The following is a 14,602-nucleotide window of genomic DNA, read 5'->3' on the forward strand; positions in this document are numbered from 1 at the left end:
CAGGGTTACAGGATACTCCAACTAGGTTTAATTAATTTGAGCATCATTCCCTGTCGTACACTTACACCAAAACAGCTCATGTTGCTGTTCAAGCGACTCCCCGTGAGCTGAGCTGGCTGCTTTGCCCCAGGTGCACTCAGGGGTCAAGAAACCACATCAAGAAAGAGTTTTATAAGGTCTGGAAGTACCATTCTTCACCATCCACTGTATCCTTGGTGCTTTCTCTCTCCTTCCTCTGTGTGAGACTGAATTCAGTTCATCTTATTCATTGGGCAGAAATAAGGAGAGATTTTTGTTTATTTTTTTGTTGTTGTTGGGTTGTGGTTAAGTGATTTTTAAAGGTTATTTCCATCCAGATCAGCAAACAAAGGAACACACAGCAGTGGGACAGCAGGACCATGCCTCTGAGCATGCCCATTAGTGCCAGAGGGACAATATTCCCTATGAACTGAGCATTTCCACCTTTCCTGGTGGACTGGCCAGGAGGTCCAAAATACATCAGAGGCAGAAATCCCAGTGACTGCGAGGGAGATGTACAAGGTGTGCTGCAAGAGCCCACTCTTCACTTTCCTACGAATCCAGGCTGTAACCACGATGGCTGAGCATTGCCAGATGAGGGGCACGAACAGTGAACCCTGTGGATGAACGTGAGAAATGAACTGTTTGTTTTGGAGAGGTGCCTCGATTCAAACCCCTCCCCGTGCTGTCCTCGTGCGTCAGAGGGATGGGCTGGAATTTGGCTCTGGATTCAGCCCTGTCCCTGTTTTCAGAATTCGTTCCCAAGCCAAAAGCCAGCTCTGGGTATTCTGGCCCTCCTGAGGGTTCATCCAGCTGCAGGGGATCTCCAGGGGAGCGCTGGCATCTCCCTGTGTGTGCTGGAGTCCCAGTGATGACCCAGGGAGAGTAACTGGGCTGCTCGTCGGTGAATGGAGATGCTGGGGTGAATGAACTGTGGGCCCTCTGGCAGTGGGGCCTGACCCTGGTGAGGTCAGTGGGAATTTTCCCAGTTTGATTCATTAGAACAAGAATTTCGTCTCCCAGTGAGGACTTTTCCCTGGCTCTATCTGACCAGTGCCTCAGCTGGTTGGCATAACTCTCTCATTACATCATTGCTTCCTTGCTTTCACAGAAATGATTGACCCAGAGAGAAATATTTTACCTGGAAAGGGAGACCAAGAGCTGACAAGGGCAGGGGAGTGTCAAAATTTTATATTGAAAAGACACAGAAGGGCTGAGAGTGGATTTGGACAGAAAATCAGATTAGAGTGAGGGAGCTCATAGGAGGAAATCTGTGAAGGATAAAGAGACTGATTTCTTTGGGGCTGGGTAACCAAAAGGGAAAGGAGTTGCACCAAAAATGCAGTTCATGGTTGGAGAGGGCAGCCTGTCAGGGCCACGGGACACAGCTTTCAGTTCCCCTCCCCACCATGTTTAAAACAAGTAAATCTGAGATCTTAGGGGGAAAAAAAAATTGTTCCCTGTGAGCATGGTGAGGCCCTGGCACAGGGTGCCCAGAGAAGCTGTGGCTGGCCCTGGATCCCTGGAAGTGTCCAAGGCCAGGCTGGATTTGGCTTGGATCAACCTGGGATATTGGAAGGTGTCTCTGCCCATGGTAGGGGGTGCAATGAGATGATCTTTAATGTTCCTTCCAACCCAAACCGTTCTGGGATTCCATGACTGCCCTGAGAACCTGGCGCAGCCTGGAAAGGAGAAGTGGATGGGAGTGGATCTTTCCTGAGCAGCACAGACCACACTCACTTTTATGTCAAACCAAGTGCCTTTTGCACCAAAAGTGATGCCAAAAAGACTTTCCCCACTGCAGCTGTTTTCTGTGGGAGGGGAAATAAGGGGACATAGTCCCCCTGGTGTTCTGGGGAGGTGAGGAATTCTGTGGCCCCTCCTGGTCAGTGACATCCCACCACTGGCAGCGTTGCTGACTCGCAGGTGGGCACTTGCTGCTTTGTTAAACCTCAGGTTTATTGGTGTCAGGTAAGGAGAAAGGCAATTTTTCACCTCTGCCATGTCAGGTAACAATCAGAATCCCAAAAGGGTGACAAAGAGTTTGGGTGGCCCCAGTTTCCTCTTGTCACAGTGTTTCCTAAGAAGTTACAGCAAAACCAAAGTGTTCCGAAGTTCATGAGTGAATCCACAGCCCTATTCTCCCAGGAGAGCAGCAGTCACAGAAACCACAAAATCTCTTTCCCAACAACTGCTCGTGCCTTGCCAGTGGAGCCTGCAGCTCTCCATGTGCTCCTTTGGAAACCCTCAGCTCTCTGTGGTGGCAGGTGACAGATTTTTGCAGCACAGAATGATGGGTTCAAAGCAGTACTGAGCCAGGTATTCACCAGAAACACAGCTTCCCACTCGGCACAAGCCCCCTCCGTGGTTGCAGCTGTCTGGTCCATAAGCATCTCCTGGATAAAGGAGAAGAAAACTTGTGGATAAAATTCATGTGGTTCCTTCTGGCTTTGTGCTCCCTGCCAGCCAAGCCAGCACTGGGAGTACACAAAGAGCCTGGGCACCTCGAGCACACCTGGGGTCCTCAGTCTACAGACAGGTTCAGATATCCATGTTAAAAATCCCAAGTTGCTGAGGCAACCTCTCTCAAGGGATGTTTCATCATGGAGTTGTTTTTTTAGGATGCTGGCAAAGACTATGCATGGGAGGTCAGAGGGGCTGTCCTCCCCCTGCCAAGGAGGCAGCTGCAGCCTGAGAAAACGCAGGAACTTTTTCCCAGAGCATAGGGATCCTTCTTTAGAGCATCTCCTAACTCAGTGATGTGCCCCATTTTCACAGCTTCCCCCCTGCTCATTTTTGTATTCCCCCAAAGGATTAAATGATTAATTTTCCCAGAGTATCTCACCCACTCTCTCACCCAGAAAACACCTTTCCTCAGTGCCTGCAATATCACACAGCAAAGAAAGATTATCCCTGTTTCCAAATACACTGTTCACCACCCCAGGCCTTCCTGGTCTTACCGAGCTGGGCCAGAGAGATGAACATGAAAACGAGCACAAGGATCCCCATTCCTTTTACTCTGCCGGAAAATCGCAGGGCTGGGAGTGAGATTTTGCAGAAGCCTCTGTGTGCTGCTGGCATGCTGGATGGCATCCATGGAATAGGGGAGGAGTAGGCAGGAGTTAATTATATTCCAGTCCCCAGAGTAACATTTGCTGCTGAGAAACCCTTTTGTGTCATTCTGACCCAGCGCTGCTGCTCCAAACAATGTTGACTTTTTTCATGTTCACTGGTCACTGGCTTTTCTGATTCTTCTCCTTGGCAGCTGGCATTTTGGGCTGGTAGAATTCCAGCTGGGAAAAAAAAAAGAGGCTCTGAGAGATCCTCTGCCCTTCACCTGCAGCCAGCAAAAGCCCTTGGAAGTGACAGGGAGGAGGGAAGCATCCTGCAAGGGAAGACTCTTGAGGATCTGCATGGAAGAGAAAGATGCAGGCTGGGAGTGATGAATTGTTAATCTGAGCTCGTGTGAATATTTTCTCCAGCTGAAACCTGGGTGTTATTTTTTTTTTTTCCCAGCTTTGGCTTCTGAGGAATTTGGGAGGCTTCGTTCCTGAGTGTGATGAGCACACAGGGCTGATGGAAGAGCTGTTAGTTCAGCAATGCTGAACTGGTGGTAAATCTATAGTGAGTGGGTAGCTCTGGCTGTAAAATGTGATATTTCAGCTGCCCTGCCTGGCCCTGCTGTTTGCTGTCCCTTGAGCTGTGGCAATAAAACTGCTCTGTGAACACATCTTAAACTGACAGGTGAAAGAGCAAGGTTAAAAGTCCCTTTCTCCCTAAAAAACATACCCAAACAGAACAACTTAACTAGAATAATTGAAAATCATAGAAAACCCCTCCAAAGTCATCGAGTCCAGTCATTCCCCGGGTTGCCACTAAATCACGTCCCCAAATGCCACATCTATCTGTCTTTTAAATCCCTCAGAGATGGGGACTCCATCACTGCCTTGAGCACCCTGTTTTAATGCTTAGCCACCCTTTCTATGAAGAAATTCCTCCTGATGTCCAACCTGAACCTCCCCTGGCACAGCTTGAGGTCATTTCCTCTCCTCCTGTCCCTGTTCCCTGGGAACAGAGCCCTGACCCCCCTGGCTGTCCCCTCCTATCAGGGAGTTGTGCAGAGCCACAAGGTCCCCCCTGAGCCTCCTTTTCTCCAGGCTGAGCCCCTTTCCCAGCTCTCTGAAATGTCCAAGGAATGACTGGATGTGTCACTGCTCTGTGCTGGGTGACAAGGTGGGGATCAGTCACAGGTTGGAGACTCGAGAGACCTTGGGGATCATTTCCATCCTAAATGATTCTGTGATTAAATGCCCTCAGTTCTCTAAAGCATCCAGGTATAAAACCAATATGGTAAATAAGATTAGGCTGGTGAGAAGGATTAGAGGATGGGGTTTCCAAGGATGCAACAGCAAATTTTTGTGTAATTCTACACTTGGCTCTAATAGAGAGACATTCTGCCTCTTTCCATAGATAAATGACTATTATACATGTTTATTTAGCATTTATTGCCTTTTGTATATAAACATATCACCTCTAGTTAATTACACACTTTGCATGTTGACAACACCAGACACGTCTACAACACTTGGAATAAAACTTGTTTACTTGGATGTTCATTCCCATGCTTTTCTGCAATCCCACGTGGTCTTTGTCACACTTCTGTGCAGCACTTCCATCCTCTGCGAGGGCAGATTCCCTCCTGCTCTTGCAGACATCTGATTTCTGGGGGCACACAATGGCCCCCCTCATCTTGGCAGATGTGGAAGTTGGATGTCGTGTCTGCAATTCAGAGGGTTTAAGTCAAACCAGGTAACCTGACACTGCCATCCGAACCATGTCATGCGCAAAAATTGTTGGGAAGTTGTGGTTACTGTGTCTCCAAAAAACGACACAAAGATGAACTTTGGGGCTTACCACAGCACTTATGTAAAAGAAAGAATTTGTGACCCACCAACTTGGAAAATAATTAACAGAGGGAGGGAAATTATAAAGCTATGAAAAAGATGGATGCAGAGTGACTACATTTGAAATAGGTGGCACTGAAAGAAATTGTGAGGGATGAGGTTTTAAGAAAAATGGAAGGAACTCCTAACCTGGGGAGAAAATCCAGTAAGGACTTTTAAACACAAGGATGCCTAAATCTAAAAATCCCAAACTTCAATTTCATGAAAGGCAGATTAACATATAAGGACATGCACTGATATGGTTTTGATCACTTAATACACACAGAGCAACTGTGAGGAAATATCCACTTCAGGCCACAGACAGATCCAGGATGCTGGATCAGAGGAACATTAGGATTAACACATTTGTTTCCAAAGTATATATTCAGTAGAGATTTATGTTGAGGACTATCTATTGAGGAGCACTGGAAACAAGCAATTCTGAGAAGATTTAGATAAAATAACACGGACGAGGTCATCTCTTAGGCACAGCAGGGTGGTGCAGCCAGCAGTCCCTCAATAGATGATTATAGGAAGATTTACCATGGAAGGAGGACTCTCTGTGGGTCAAAACTTTTATTTTATTTTCCCAGTCAGAGGTAGAGCATTGGGTTGTTTTGGCCAGCCCCAAAGGCTCCACACTGATGTCATTGGACACACAGGTCCATCTCTGTACATGGAAAGAGAGAGCTTAGACCTCTGGGAGTGCCTGGAAATGTCCAAAGCCAGGCTGGACAGGGGCTGGAGCAACCTGGGATAGTGGAAGGTGTCCCTGCCCATGACAGGGGGTTGGACTAGATGGTCTCTAATGTCCTCTCCAACCCAAACTATTCCATGATTCCATGATGATTCTATGATATCCCAGCTGCCTTCTCTCCCACCAAACAATGGCTAATTTCCTCCAGATAACCCATTACCAACTACATTGATATTTCCAGTTAATGATGCTCTCTGGATGGATCCATATTGATCCGGGGCCCTCCCAGCAGCCTTCCCCAGTGGTCAGGCAGGGAGACACAGCTGTGTGTCCACTTGTTCTTGTGCCCCCGAGCCATTGTTCAGGTTTAACCTGTGCAGAGGTCAGGCTGTACCTCCTGCCTTCCTCTGCCACCCATGCCAAGATTCCCCAGACAGCCACAGCTGTTCCCACTGCCCTATAAATGCCAGAGTTGGACAGGGGTAGGAGCAACCTGGGATATTGCAAGGTGTCCCTGCAGGGGGTGGAATGGATGATCTTTAATGTCCCTTCCAACCCAAACCATTCTGTTGTGATTCTGTGATTTGGAGGCAAAGTTTGTTTTGCTGAGTTCAGCCATTTCCACCCAGATTTTGCCCTCCTGGGCAGGGTTCCCACACATACCAACACAGCAGGTCCTGCGGCGCCGATAGCAGGTCCCAAAGGCGGCGAATGGCTCCGGGCAGGATTTCAGGTGGAAGCAGTAGCCGTGGTATTCCAAACAACGCAAGGTGTCCCTGGGCAAGCCGAGACCTGCAGGGAGAACGGGATTCCCAGTTGTGCTACAGGATCAGTCCACTCTTATGGTCTTCCTCCTGCTGAAACCCCACAGACCCCAGTTAGGGATCTGACACAAGGACCCCCAAAACCCAGAAGTTTTGAGGAATTCATGGGACTTCAGAGCATTCCAAGGAAGGTTTTTGTACAACTCCAGTGAAACGCAGGGGTCGATGGCAATTTTTGGAACATATCCTGGTCATTCATGTTATAATGAGTTGGGACAACCCAGTCCTGGATGTTTCTGTACTCTAGGACTGCAGTGCTGCAGGGACATACAAGGGACAACATGGTCATCACATGCCCTGAAGATAAAATTATGACTTTGAAAAATCCCCAAAAGCAGAATCTGGCTCAGTTAACAGGACCAAGCAGTTTGCCCAGTCCCATTTTTCTCTGGAAGTCTTTCTCCAAGGTGAAGAGTTTCATTTAGCATGAAGAACAATTAGGATTAAAAACACAATCAGAAAATGAGTCAGTGCAGCAGAAGGGCAGAGGAAGGGGAGAGAGAATATTCAGAGACCTGAAGTCAGTGGTGCAATTCAACATGAACAATACCAGGGAACACCTCTGCTCTCTTCTGCCATACACAGAGGGGACAATTTTTAACCCTGGGGTTAGAAGAGGAGGTGATTTCCATGGTATCACCATCCAGTAGTGCCAGAAAATAGAATAAAGAGACTTCAAAAGTCATAAGAGCCAACACCTGCCAGAAGTGGGGAGGTTCTGGTGTGACACCTGCTCACCACAGGTAAATTGTTCACTTATGCTTCTAGACTGAGAAATAGGGAACTGATCTAAGGAAAGGAGCTGAGGAGAATGTTCTGCACCACCACACAAGAGAGCTGTACCTCCTACACAGGTAAACCCCAGAGTGGGGCTTGCCCCTTACCTGGAACAGCCTGGAGGAGGAAAAGCAGAAGAGTCATGAGGCAGGAGAAGAGCTTCATGGTGGAAGGTCTCTGCTGCAGGAGACAGGGCCACAATGCTAGAATCTTTGAGCAGGGGAGGAGGGAGCACTTGGCATTTATAGGGCAGTGGGAACAGCTGTGGCTGTCTGGGGAATCTTGGCATGGGTGGCAGGGGAAGGCAGGAGGTACAGCCTGACCTCTGCACAGGTTAAACCTGAACAATGGCTCGGGGGCACAAGAACAAGTGGACACACAGCTGTGTCTCCCTGCCTGACCACTGGGGAAGGCTGCTGGGAGGGCCCCGGATCAATATGGATCCATCCAGAGAGCATCATTAACTGGAAATATCAATGTAGTTGGTAATGGGTTATCTGGAGGAAATTAGCCATTGTTTGGTGGGAGAGAAGGCAGCTGGGATATCATAGAATCATCATGGAATCATGGAATAGTTTGGGTTGGAGAGGACATTAGAGACCATCTAGTCCAACCCCCTGTCATGGGCAGGGACACCTTCCACTATCCCAGGTTGCTCCAGCCCCTGTCCAGCCTGGCCTTGGACATTTCCAGGGATCCAGGGGCAGCCACAGCTTCTCTGGGCAACAGAGAATATCTGATCCTGTTGCATGTCCTGTGATGTGACCGCTGTTCTCAAGAGAAAGAAGTAAAGGATAATGATCACTCCATACACAAACATATAAAATAGTTGTGTAATTTTTTTTTCTGTGAAAGATGCTGTGAAGAAAAGAAAATCTGGTCTAGTGGTAGGTGTTCCTGTCCATGGGAATTGGAGCAAGATGACTTTTCAGAGCCCTTTCATCCCAAACCCTTCTGCCATTCCATGTTTCTATGATATATGATGTGCAGATTATCAGTTTTCAGGTGTCACCAGCAGCACCTTCAACTTTGCAGGTGCACAAAGAGCACATGACAAGTGAGATTCGTGAGTTTTCTCAGCATTTGCCTGTACAGAGTTTGAATTTCATCAGCAGGCACATGGAAGTGGCAGCTGACAGCTCAGGTTCTCCCTCAGTCATTTATTTCAGCCTCTTTCTAGACAAGATATTTATTGATGTTGTTCTGACCCAGCAGCCTTGATATCAACACTACAAACCTCCCCCTCAGTCATGTGCATTGTTCTCTGTCTGCCTCTCTGCTCTCTTTGTTTGCTTTCCATTGCAAATTTGCAGGTGCCATGGAGAGGTGTTTGTATCCATTTCCAGGTACTCTAGGGACAGGGATGAAACAAAGGCTGGTACAAGAACCCTTCAGTTGGCTCAGGTTCCCACAGAATCCAAGGGGATCCTAGATGAGATACTCAGCTCTCAGACAGGATCTGTCCTTGTACTTTGTCAGACTGGAGCAGACATTCAGCTTTCTCAACAATTATTTTTCAAATCTCAAAAATATGGTCCTGTTCTGTAGTGATAGACTGGAAATGTTTGCCTTTTTATTTCCATGGGAAAATTTCCATGGGAGGCGAAGTACAAATTCAAAACCTGAAGTGTGTTAACAGTCTGGTGGAAGAGGAGTGACTGGCCAGTAATCTCACATTCAAAATCCTCCTCCATCATTTCTAGAATGTCCTCAGTATCAGACGGTAAATGCTTACACAATCACAGTCCCCTTAAAAGTAGGATCAGAAATTATGCCAGAGAAAAACCCCAATTCCTTGAAATTCAAGTACCATCTCAGTCTGCCTCGATGCCTCTGCACTTTGCTCTTTTTTGTTCTCCTCCTTTCCTGGGTTACTTTTCCTGGATTATTCCAAGTTGGAGACATGTTTTATATGGATACAAATTAAATGCTTACACAGAGTGGAAGTTCTGCCCTTGCCTAAGGATTTCTTGTGAGAAACTGCCGAGGGAGCTGGGAAAGGGGCTCAGTCTGGAGAAAAGGAGGCTCAGGGGGGACCCTGTGGCTCTGCACAACTCCCTGACAGGAGGGGACAGCCGGGGATCGGTCGGGATCTTCTCCCAAGTAGCAGGTGACAGAGCAAGAGGAATCACCTCAAATTGCACCAGGTGAGGTTCATATTGGATATTGGGAACAATTCCTTCACAGAAAGCTCTGTCCAGCCCTGGCACAGCTGCCCAGGGCAGTGGTGAAGTCCCCATCCCTGGAGGGTTTTGCTGATCTGGCCTGACACACATCCCTTTGAGTAAGAGAGTTTTTATGAGAAGGGAAGATTTCTCTTTCATTTTGAAGTTTTCAGTCATGGGACAGCTCTGAAAAAAATTCAGAAGGGAAGCTGGGAAGCTAAATTTATGGGAAACGTCTTCTTTTGCAAAGTGCTTAACCAGATTTGTGTTATGGTGATACAAATCAGCAGGATTTGACTGTAGCTGAGGTGAAGTCGTCCTGGAACTGGCTGAAAGCCTGACTTGACTTACAACAGTGTAAAGAGCAGGTGACAGAGTAGGATGAATGAGGAGACATGCCACTGGGGTGATCAGCAAGGGGAAAATGTGGGGGGAAGAAAATCTAATAACAACAATTGGGGTTGAATAGACAAAAACTTTGGGCAGAGGAAAAAATCCACTGTATTTCCTGGAAGGAAACAAGCTGAATTTCCAGTCTGGACTTGGGATGGAGGATCCTTCACTGAAGAAAATTAATCTCCAGCCTGATATACAGCTCATGGAGTCCATGAGCTGGTTCCTGGCTCCCTCTTGTGGGAAAAGGTTCTGGAGGAGGAAGGTACAGGATTTGCACAGGTGGAAAGGTAAAAGCAAGAGGAAATGCCTCTTTGCTCCATCCTCAGCAATGGTAATGCATAGATTAAATGCGTGGTGATTGTTAATATGTTTGGAGAGCAGATGAGATTTGGTATGAGATTTGGTTTCAGGCATCAAATTTTACAAGAGGAATCGAATTTTTGGAGGGAGTCACATTTGGGGTAAGTGTTTAACTATAAAGTTAATGTTTTCTAACTTCATTTATTTTTTTTAATGTTTCTGTAAATTTAAAAAAATCTGTAACTATGGTAATAATGAGAGCTCTGTTCTTAGCAGGATCAGGTTGAACCAGGGAGGAGTTTCCTGGTGCTTTGCCCATTGCACTGCTGGCCACTGCCCCTGCCTGTGTTGCCCCTCTCCAGACACACAGAAACACAGCAGACTGTCTCCAGCATGTCTCCATGGGGTGGGAATGAAGCTGGAAATGGAGTTGGAAAGGGGTAAGGAGGGCTTCATCTCCTTACTGGTACTCTTGTCCATGGCAGCCTTGCCCTAAGCACCCATGAGGAAAGGATTGGGCAGCTGGGGTTGGTGCTGGACCTTGCCTGCACTGGTGGAACATCCTGCTGTCCTTGGAGGTCCAGGTGCCACTCCCAGCCAGCACAGGGTTGTGGCTGGGGCAGGATATCAGGAGTTGTGACTGGCCTGAGCCCACGGGTGCTCAACTCTACCCAAACCATTCCTGGCTCCACAGCCAAAACCAACCACTGGCTGTCCTGTGTTCCCCCCCGAACCAACATCCTCCCTTGCAGCATCCCCTCATCCCACCCTGTACCTTCATCCTGCAGCCTGGACTGGTCTCTGCAGCCAGGCCTTGGCCACCCACCCCTCGGTTGCCCCTCTATAGCCACAGCCCTGCTCCTGGGGTGCAGGGACACCCCAGGGTGATCCCCATGGAAAAAACATTCCCAGTGGGAACTTCTGGGCCCCTGGACCCCTCCACCCTGACCTCGTGGCGCAAGGGCAGCGCGTCTGACTCCAGATCAGAAGGTTGTGTGTTCAAATCACACCGGGGTCAGTCTGGGGTGCCACTGGCACCCCTCTGCTTTTCTGGGGGGCTGTTCTCTGGGAGGGGAGGGCTCAGGGTGTCCGGGCATGGACAAGACCATATGGGGAACACGATGCCAAGAGCTCTCCTTTGAGTAGGGTGCTGTGCTGGATGGAAATTATGGGTCAGGATGAAAGCAGGGAGGTTGTGTTGTGGTGGGTATGTGCCATCATTTACCTCAACAAGGAGGTAATGTCTTCCTCAGGAAAATGCAGGAAACTTTTTAACTACTTCTGGAGGGCTTGGACATGGTTGCCTGGCAGGGTAACTTAGGGTGGTATGGTCAGTCCAGGGGGTATCTGGAGGGCAATCAAGAGCAATTACTCTGTGTAGGATGATGGAAAAAGGGACAAGTTTCTGATGAACAACATGGAAAGATCTTTTTCAGTATTAAGAAAGTTCATCTGGAAAGCTCCAGTCTGGGCAATCAAGCCCCAAGTCTGCCTGAACACTGTGGAAACAATCCTTCAGAAAGCCATGCCCAAAAGGAGGAAAGATGTAAAAAATGAGTGGAAGGCCAAGGATTTACCAAAATCAGAACATCCTTGACCAGAAGAACAGATTTCTTTGAAAAGATGATCTCTTTGGTAGTCAAGTGGACACTGAGGAACATCATTTACCTTGACTTTGTTTTCACCTCTGGAAAGGTCTCCCAGATATGTCCCTGCAGCAGGACACACACACACAGAGCAGATGACATCAATCCAAAGGCAAAGCAAAATGCCACGACCAGGCACTGAGGGGCTTGGGGTCAGGGCTTGGTGGTCCAGGGGACCCTCCCCTGCTGGATGTTGAACTGGTGTGGTTTGGTGTCTGTGGTGGGAGCAGAGGCTCTTCCACAGAAGGAAGGACACGGGCAGCCTGGCAGGGACATGGGGATGCCAAGGGGGCAGGGCCAGTGGCGCAATGGACAACGCGCCTGACTACGGATCAGGAGATTGCAGGTTCGACTCCTGCCTGGCTCAACACTTTTAGCCCAGGGACATTCCTCCTGCTCCCTTTGTGAGCACCTTCCTTCTCCTGCCCATCATCTCTCCTGCCTCAAGCTCCTCATGTCCTGTCCCATACTCCAAAAGGGGCAGGGTTGGAGCCCACACCAGAGCCAGGCCACCACAGCAAATCCCATCGTGGAATGCACGTACCTCCTGAACTGCTGTTCCACAGCCAGGACAGAGCCAGCACTCCCAGGATGTCCTGGCACCTTGTGTGCCCTGGTCCCCACTCCCTTCCAAGGCTCCCATTGGTCCTGCTGACCTTTGTCAGTGCCTTCCCAAGTTCTGCATGTGACAACGATGGTCTCAGTATAGGACAAGGCCCAAAGATGCTTTGGAGTTTCCATCCTTGGAATTATTTAAAGCTTGACTACAACTGAAGTCAAAGACTGTTGTGCTCTGAGCAGAGATTAGATCACCTGCTTCCCAGGGATCTCCTAAAATCTATTTTTTCTATACATAATTAGTTATGTCACAAAGCCCATCCAGCGATGGGAAGCCCCCAGAGCTCCGGAAGGGCCAGACTACGGATCAGGAGATGGCAGGTTCAACTCCTGCCTGGCTTGCCATTTTCCTGCCCACAGCCCGGCTGTTGTATTGATAGTGATAGGGGACATCTTTCCCCATGGTGCCCTGCCTCTCTCTGGTGTTGTCCCAGAGGTGGGTGTCTTGGTTTGAAAGACAGATGTCTGCTAAGAAAGGCAGGAGCCTCTCTTGAAATGGAAAATGTAAACCCCCTCCCTCCAAATTATTATAATTTTAAAATTAAGGGGCTCTCAGGCAAAGATATGGGAATACAGTTCTCTACTAGGAAAAATTTAAAATAGAAATGAAGTATTACAAAGAACAAACCCAAAACACTGACAGAGCCAGAATACAACCTGACAACCTGTTGGTCAGGGCGTTGGTAGCAGTCCCATTAAATCGTGGCTGCATCCTCCTGCAGTGACAGATGTGGTTCTTTTGGAGCAGAGCTCCTGGAGAAGGTGCAGTTTTCCTCCAAAGGTCTAGTGATGATATGGAAGGGTCTGGTTTTCCTCTGGAATCCAGTGGAAAAAGGCTGCTCTGATGTTCCAAATCTCAGAGTTTATTTAGGTAGGAAATGCTTATGTCCTCCCCCTGGGTGGAGCATTTCGCATTGGAATGATATAATTTTATCAGTCATGCACTGGGACTCAATGGCCCATTAACAGGAGATATCTCCTGGAGGAAGGATGGGTTGTGGAGAAGATAAAGATAACTGCCCCACCTGGTTTTAACAGGTGGTGACAGAATACATACTTTTGGTCACATCCTGTATTACAACCCAAGACAGTGGGCTTCCTGCACGGAAAAATTTCCATCACATGAGGGAAGGTTCTGGCTGGGTACACTGGCAAAAAATATCTCTGTGAGATGGTAAATCACCAAGAAAGCAGCCCAGAGAGGCTGTGGCCTCTACGTCCTTGGAGATATTCAGAGTCTGAGCACGTAGTCCTGATCTGCATGTTGTGAATTAAGTAAAGTCTGGACCAGAGACCACCACATGTCATTTCCTGCACGAATCACTGTTGTTTGATGTAAAATTCCTGTTTCCATGTGCTTTTATTGCTTCATCCCACACTCGCACACCCATGGTCCTGTCATCACTGTTTTGTACCTTCACTGTGTCTGTGGCTTGGGCCAGGAAGGTCAAAGGTGTCTATGTGCAGGGTAGCCCAGACCAACTGGCCATCAAGCAAGATCTTGCTACAGCTCACCTGCCCATCCCTCTGTCACCAGCCTGGAGCAAGTGGAGGCGGCCTTGGGCTAAGCTTTCCCCTTCACTGGGCACCACAGCTCAGGAGAGTTCTGTATGGGCTGGGAAGTTTAACTACACATCCCATGAGAAAAGCAAGATGCCCTCCAACCCTCCAGAGCAGCTGAGCTGAGCCTGGAGCTCAGTACAGATGACTTGACCTCTCCTGGGTGGTGGAGCCAGTGGGTTCATAGGTGAGGAAGGCAAGGCTGACATGGAAGGGGCAGGTGGGAGCAAGGTGAGATCCTTCCACTTCCCTTTAACCAGTAATAAATCCAGGTGGTCCTGAAGTGAGGACAGTAGGTGGGATCAGAGGCTGGGGCCAGTTGCTCAATGGACTATGAACACACCAGACTATGGATCAAGAGACTGCAGGTTTAAGTCCTGCCTGGATCACCCTGAAGCTGGTGGTAGAGGTGACAAGACACAGCCGTCTTCCTGAGGTTCTTAAGCTTCCAGGCTTTTTTCCCCGTCTGTCCAACATCACCACCACAGGAACATCATTTTGTGACATCAAGGCTCTGAACAGGGCACTGCTTCCAGAGCAGAACTTGGGAAGGCACTGACAAAGGTCAGCAGGACCAATGGGAGCCTTGGAAGGGAGCGGGGACCAGGGCACACAAGGTGCCAGGACATCCTGGGAGTGCTGGCTCTGTCCTGGCTGT

General features: G+C 48.5%; 1 protein-coding gene and 2 non-coding genes across 3 annotated transcripts; 2 read left to right on the top strand and 1 right to left on the bottom strand.

Annotated features, from left to right (window-relative positions):
• Positions 1-4,669: 4,669 nt before the first annotated feature.
• LOC134041559 (gallinacin-11-like) lies at positions 4,670-7,424 on the bottom strand. Its single transcript, XM_062488394.1, has 3 exons — positions 7,367-7,424; positions 6,322-6,450; positions 4,670-4,797 (listed from the first exon to the last, which is right to left on the bottom strand). Exons 1-3 carry the CDS (start codon positions 7,422-7,424, stop codon positions 4,670-4,672), a joined length of 315 nt encoding a protein of 104 aa, XP_062344378.1.
• Positions 7,425-11,066: 3,642 nt separating this feature from the next.
• TRNAW-CCA (transfer RNA tryptophan (anticodon CCA)) lies at positions 11,067-11,138 on the top strand. Its single transcript has one exon. It is a non-coding gene; the product is annotated as a tRNA-Trp (tRNA).
• A 922-nt stretch (positions 11,139-12,060) lies between these two features.
• TRNAR-ACG (transfer RNA arginine (anticodon ACG)) lies at positions 12,061-12,133 on the top strand. The gene has a single exon. It is a non-coding gene; the product is annotated as a tRNA-Arg (tRNA).
• The last annotated feature ends 2,469 nt before the right edge of the window (positions 12,134-14,602 follow it).

This window comes from Cinclus cinclus, chromosome 3 (genome assembly GCF_963662255.1).
Source record: "Cinclus cinclus chromosome 3, bCinCin1.1, whole genome shotgun sequence".
Taxonomy (NCBI): Eukaryota; Metazoa; Chordata; class Aves; order Passeriformes; family Cinclidae; genus Cinclus; species Cinclus cinclus.

Excerpts from the sequence above, each read along its gene's own strand:
- LOC134041559 (XM_062488394.1), bottom strand. The coding sequence starts at position 7,424 with ATGAAGCTCTTCTCCTGCCTCATGACTCTTCTGCTTTTCCTCCTCCAG. Across the intron at positions 6,451-7,366 it reads CCTCCTCCAGGCTGTTCCAG|GTCTCGGCTTGCCCAGGGAC; the intron begins GTAAGGGGCAAG and ends TTCTCCCTGCAG. Across the intron at positions 4,798-6,321 it reads CCGCAGGACCTGCTGTGTTG|ACACGACATCCAACTTCCAC; the intron begins GTATGTGTGGGA and ends TCTGAATTGCAG.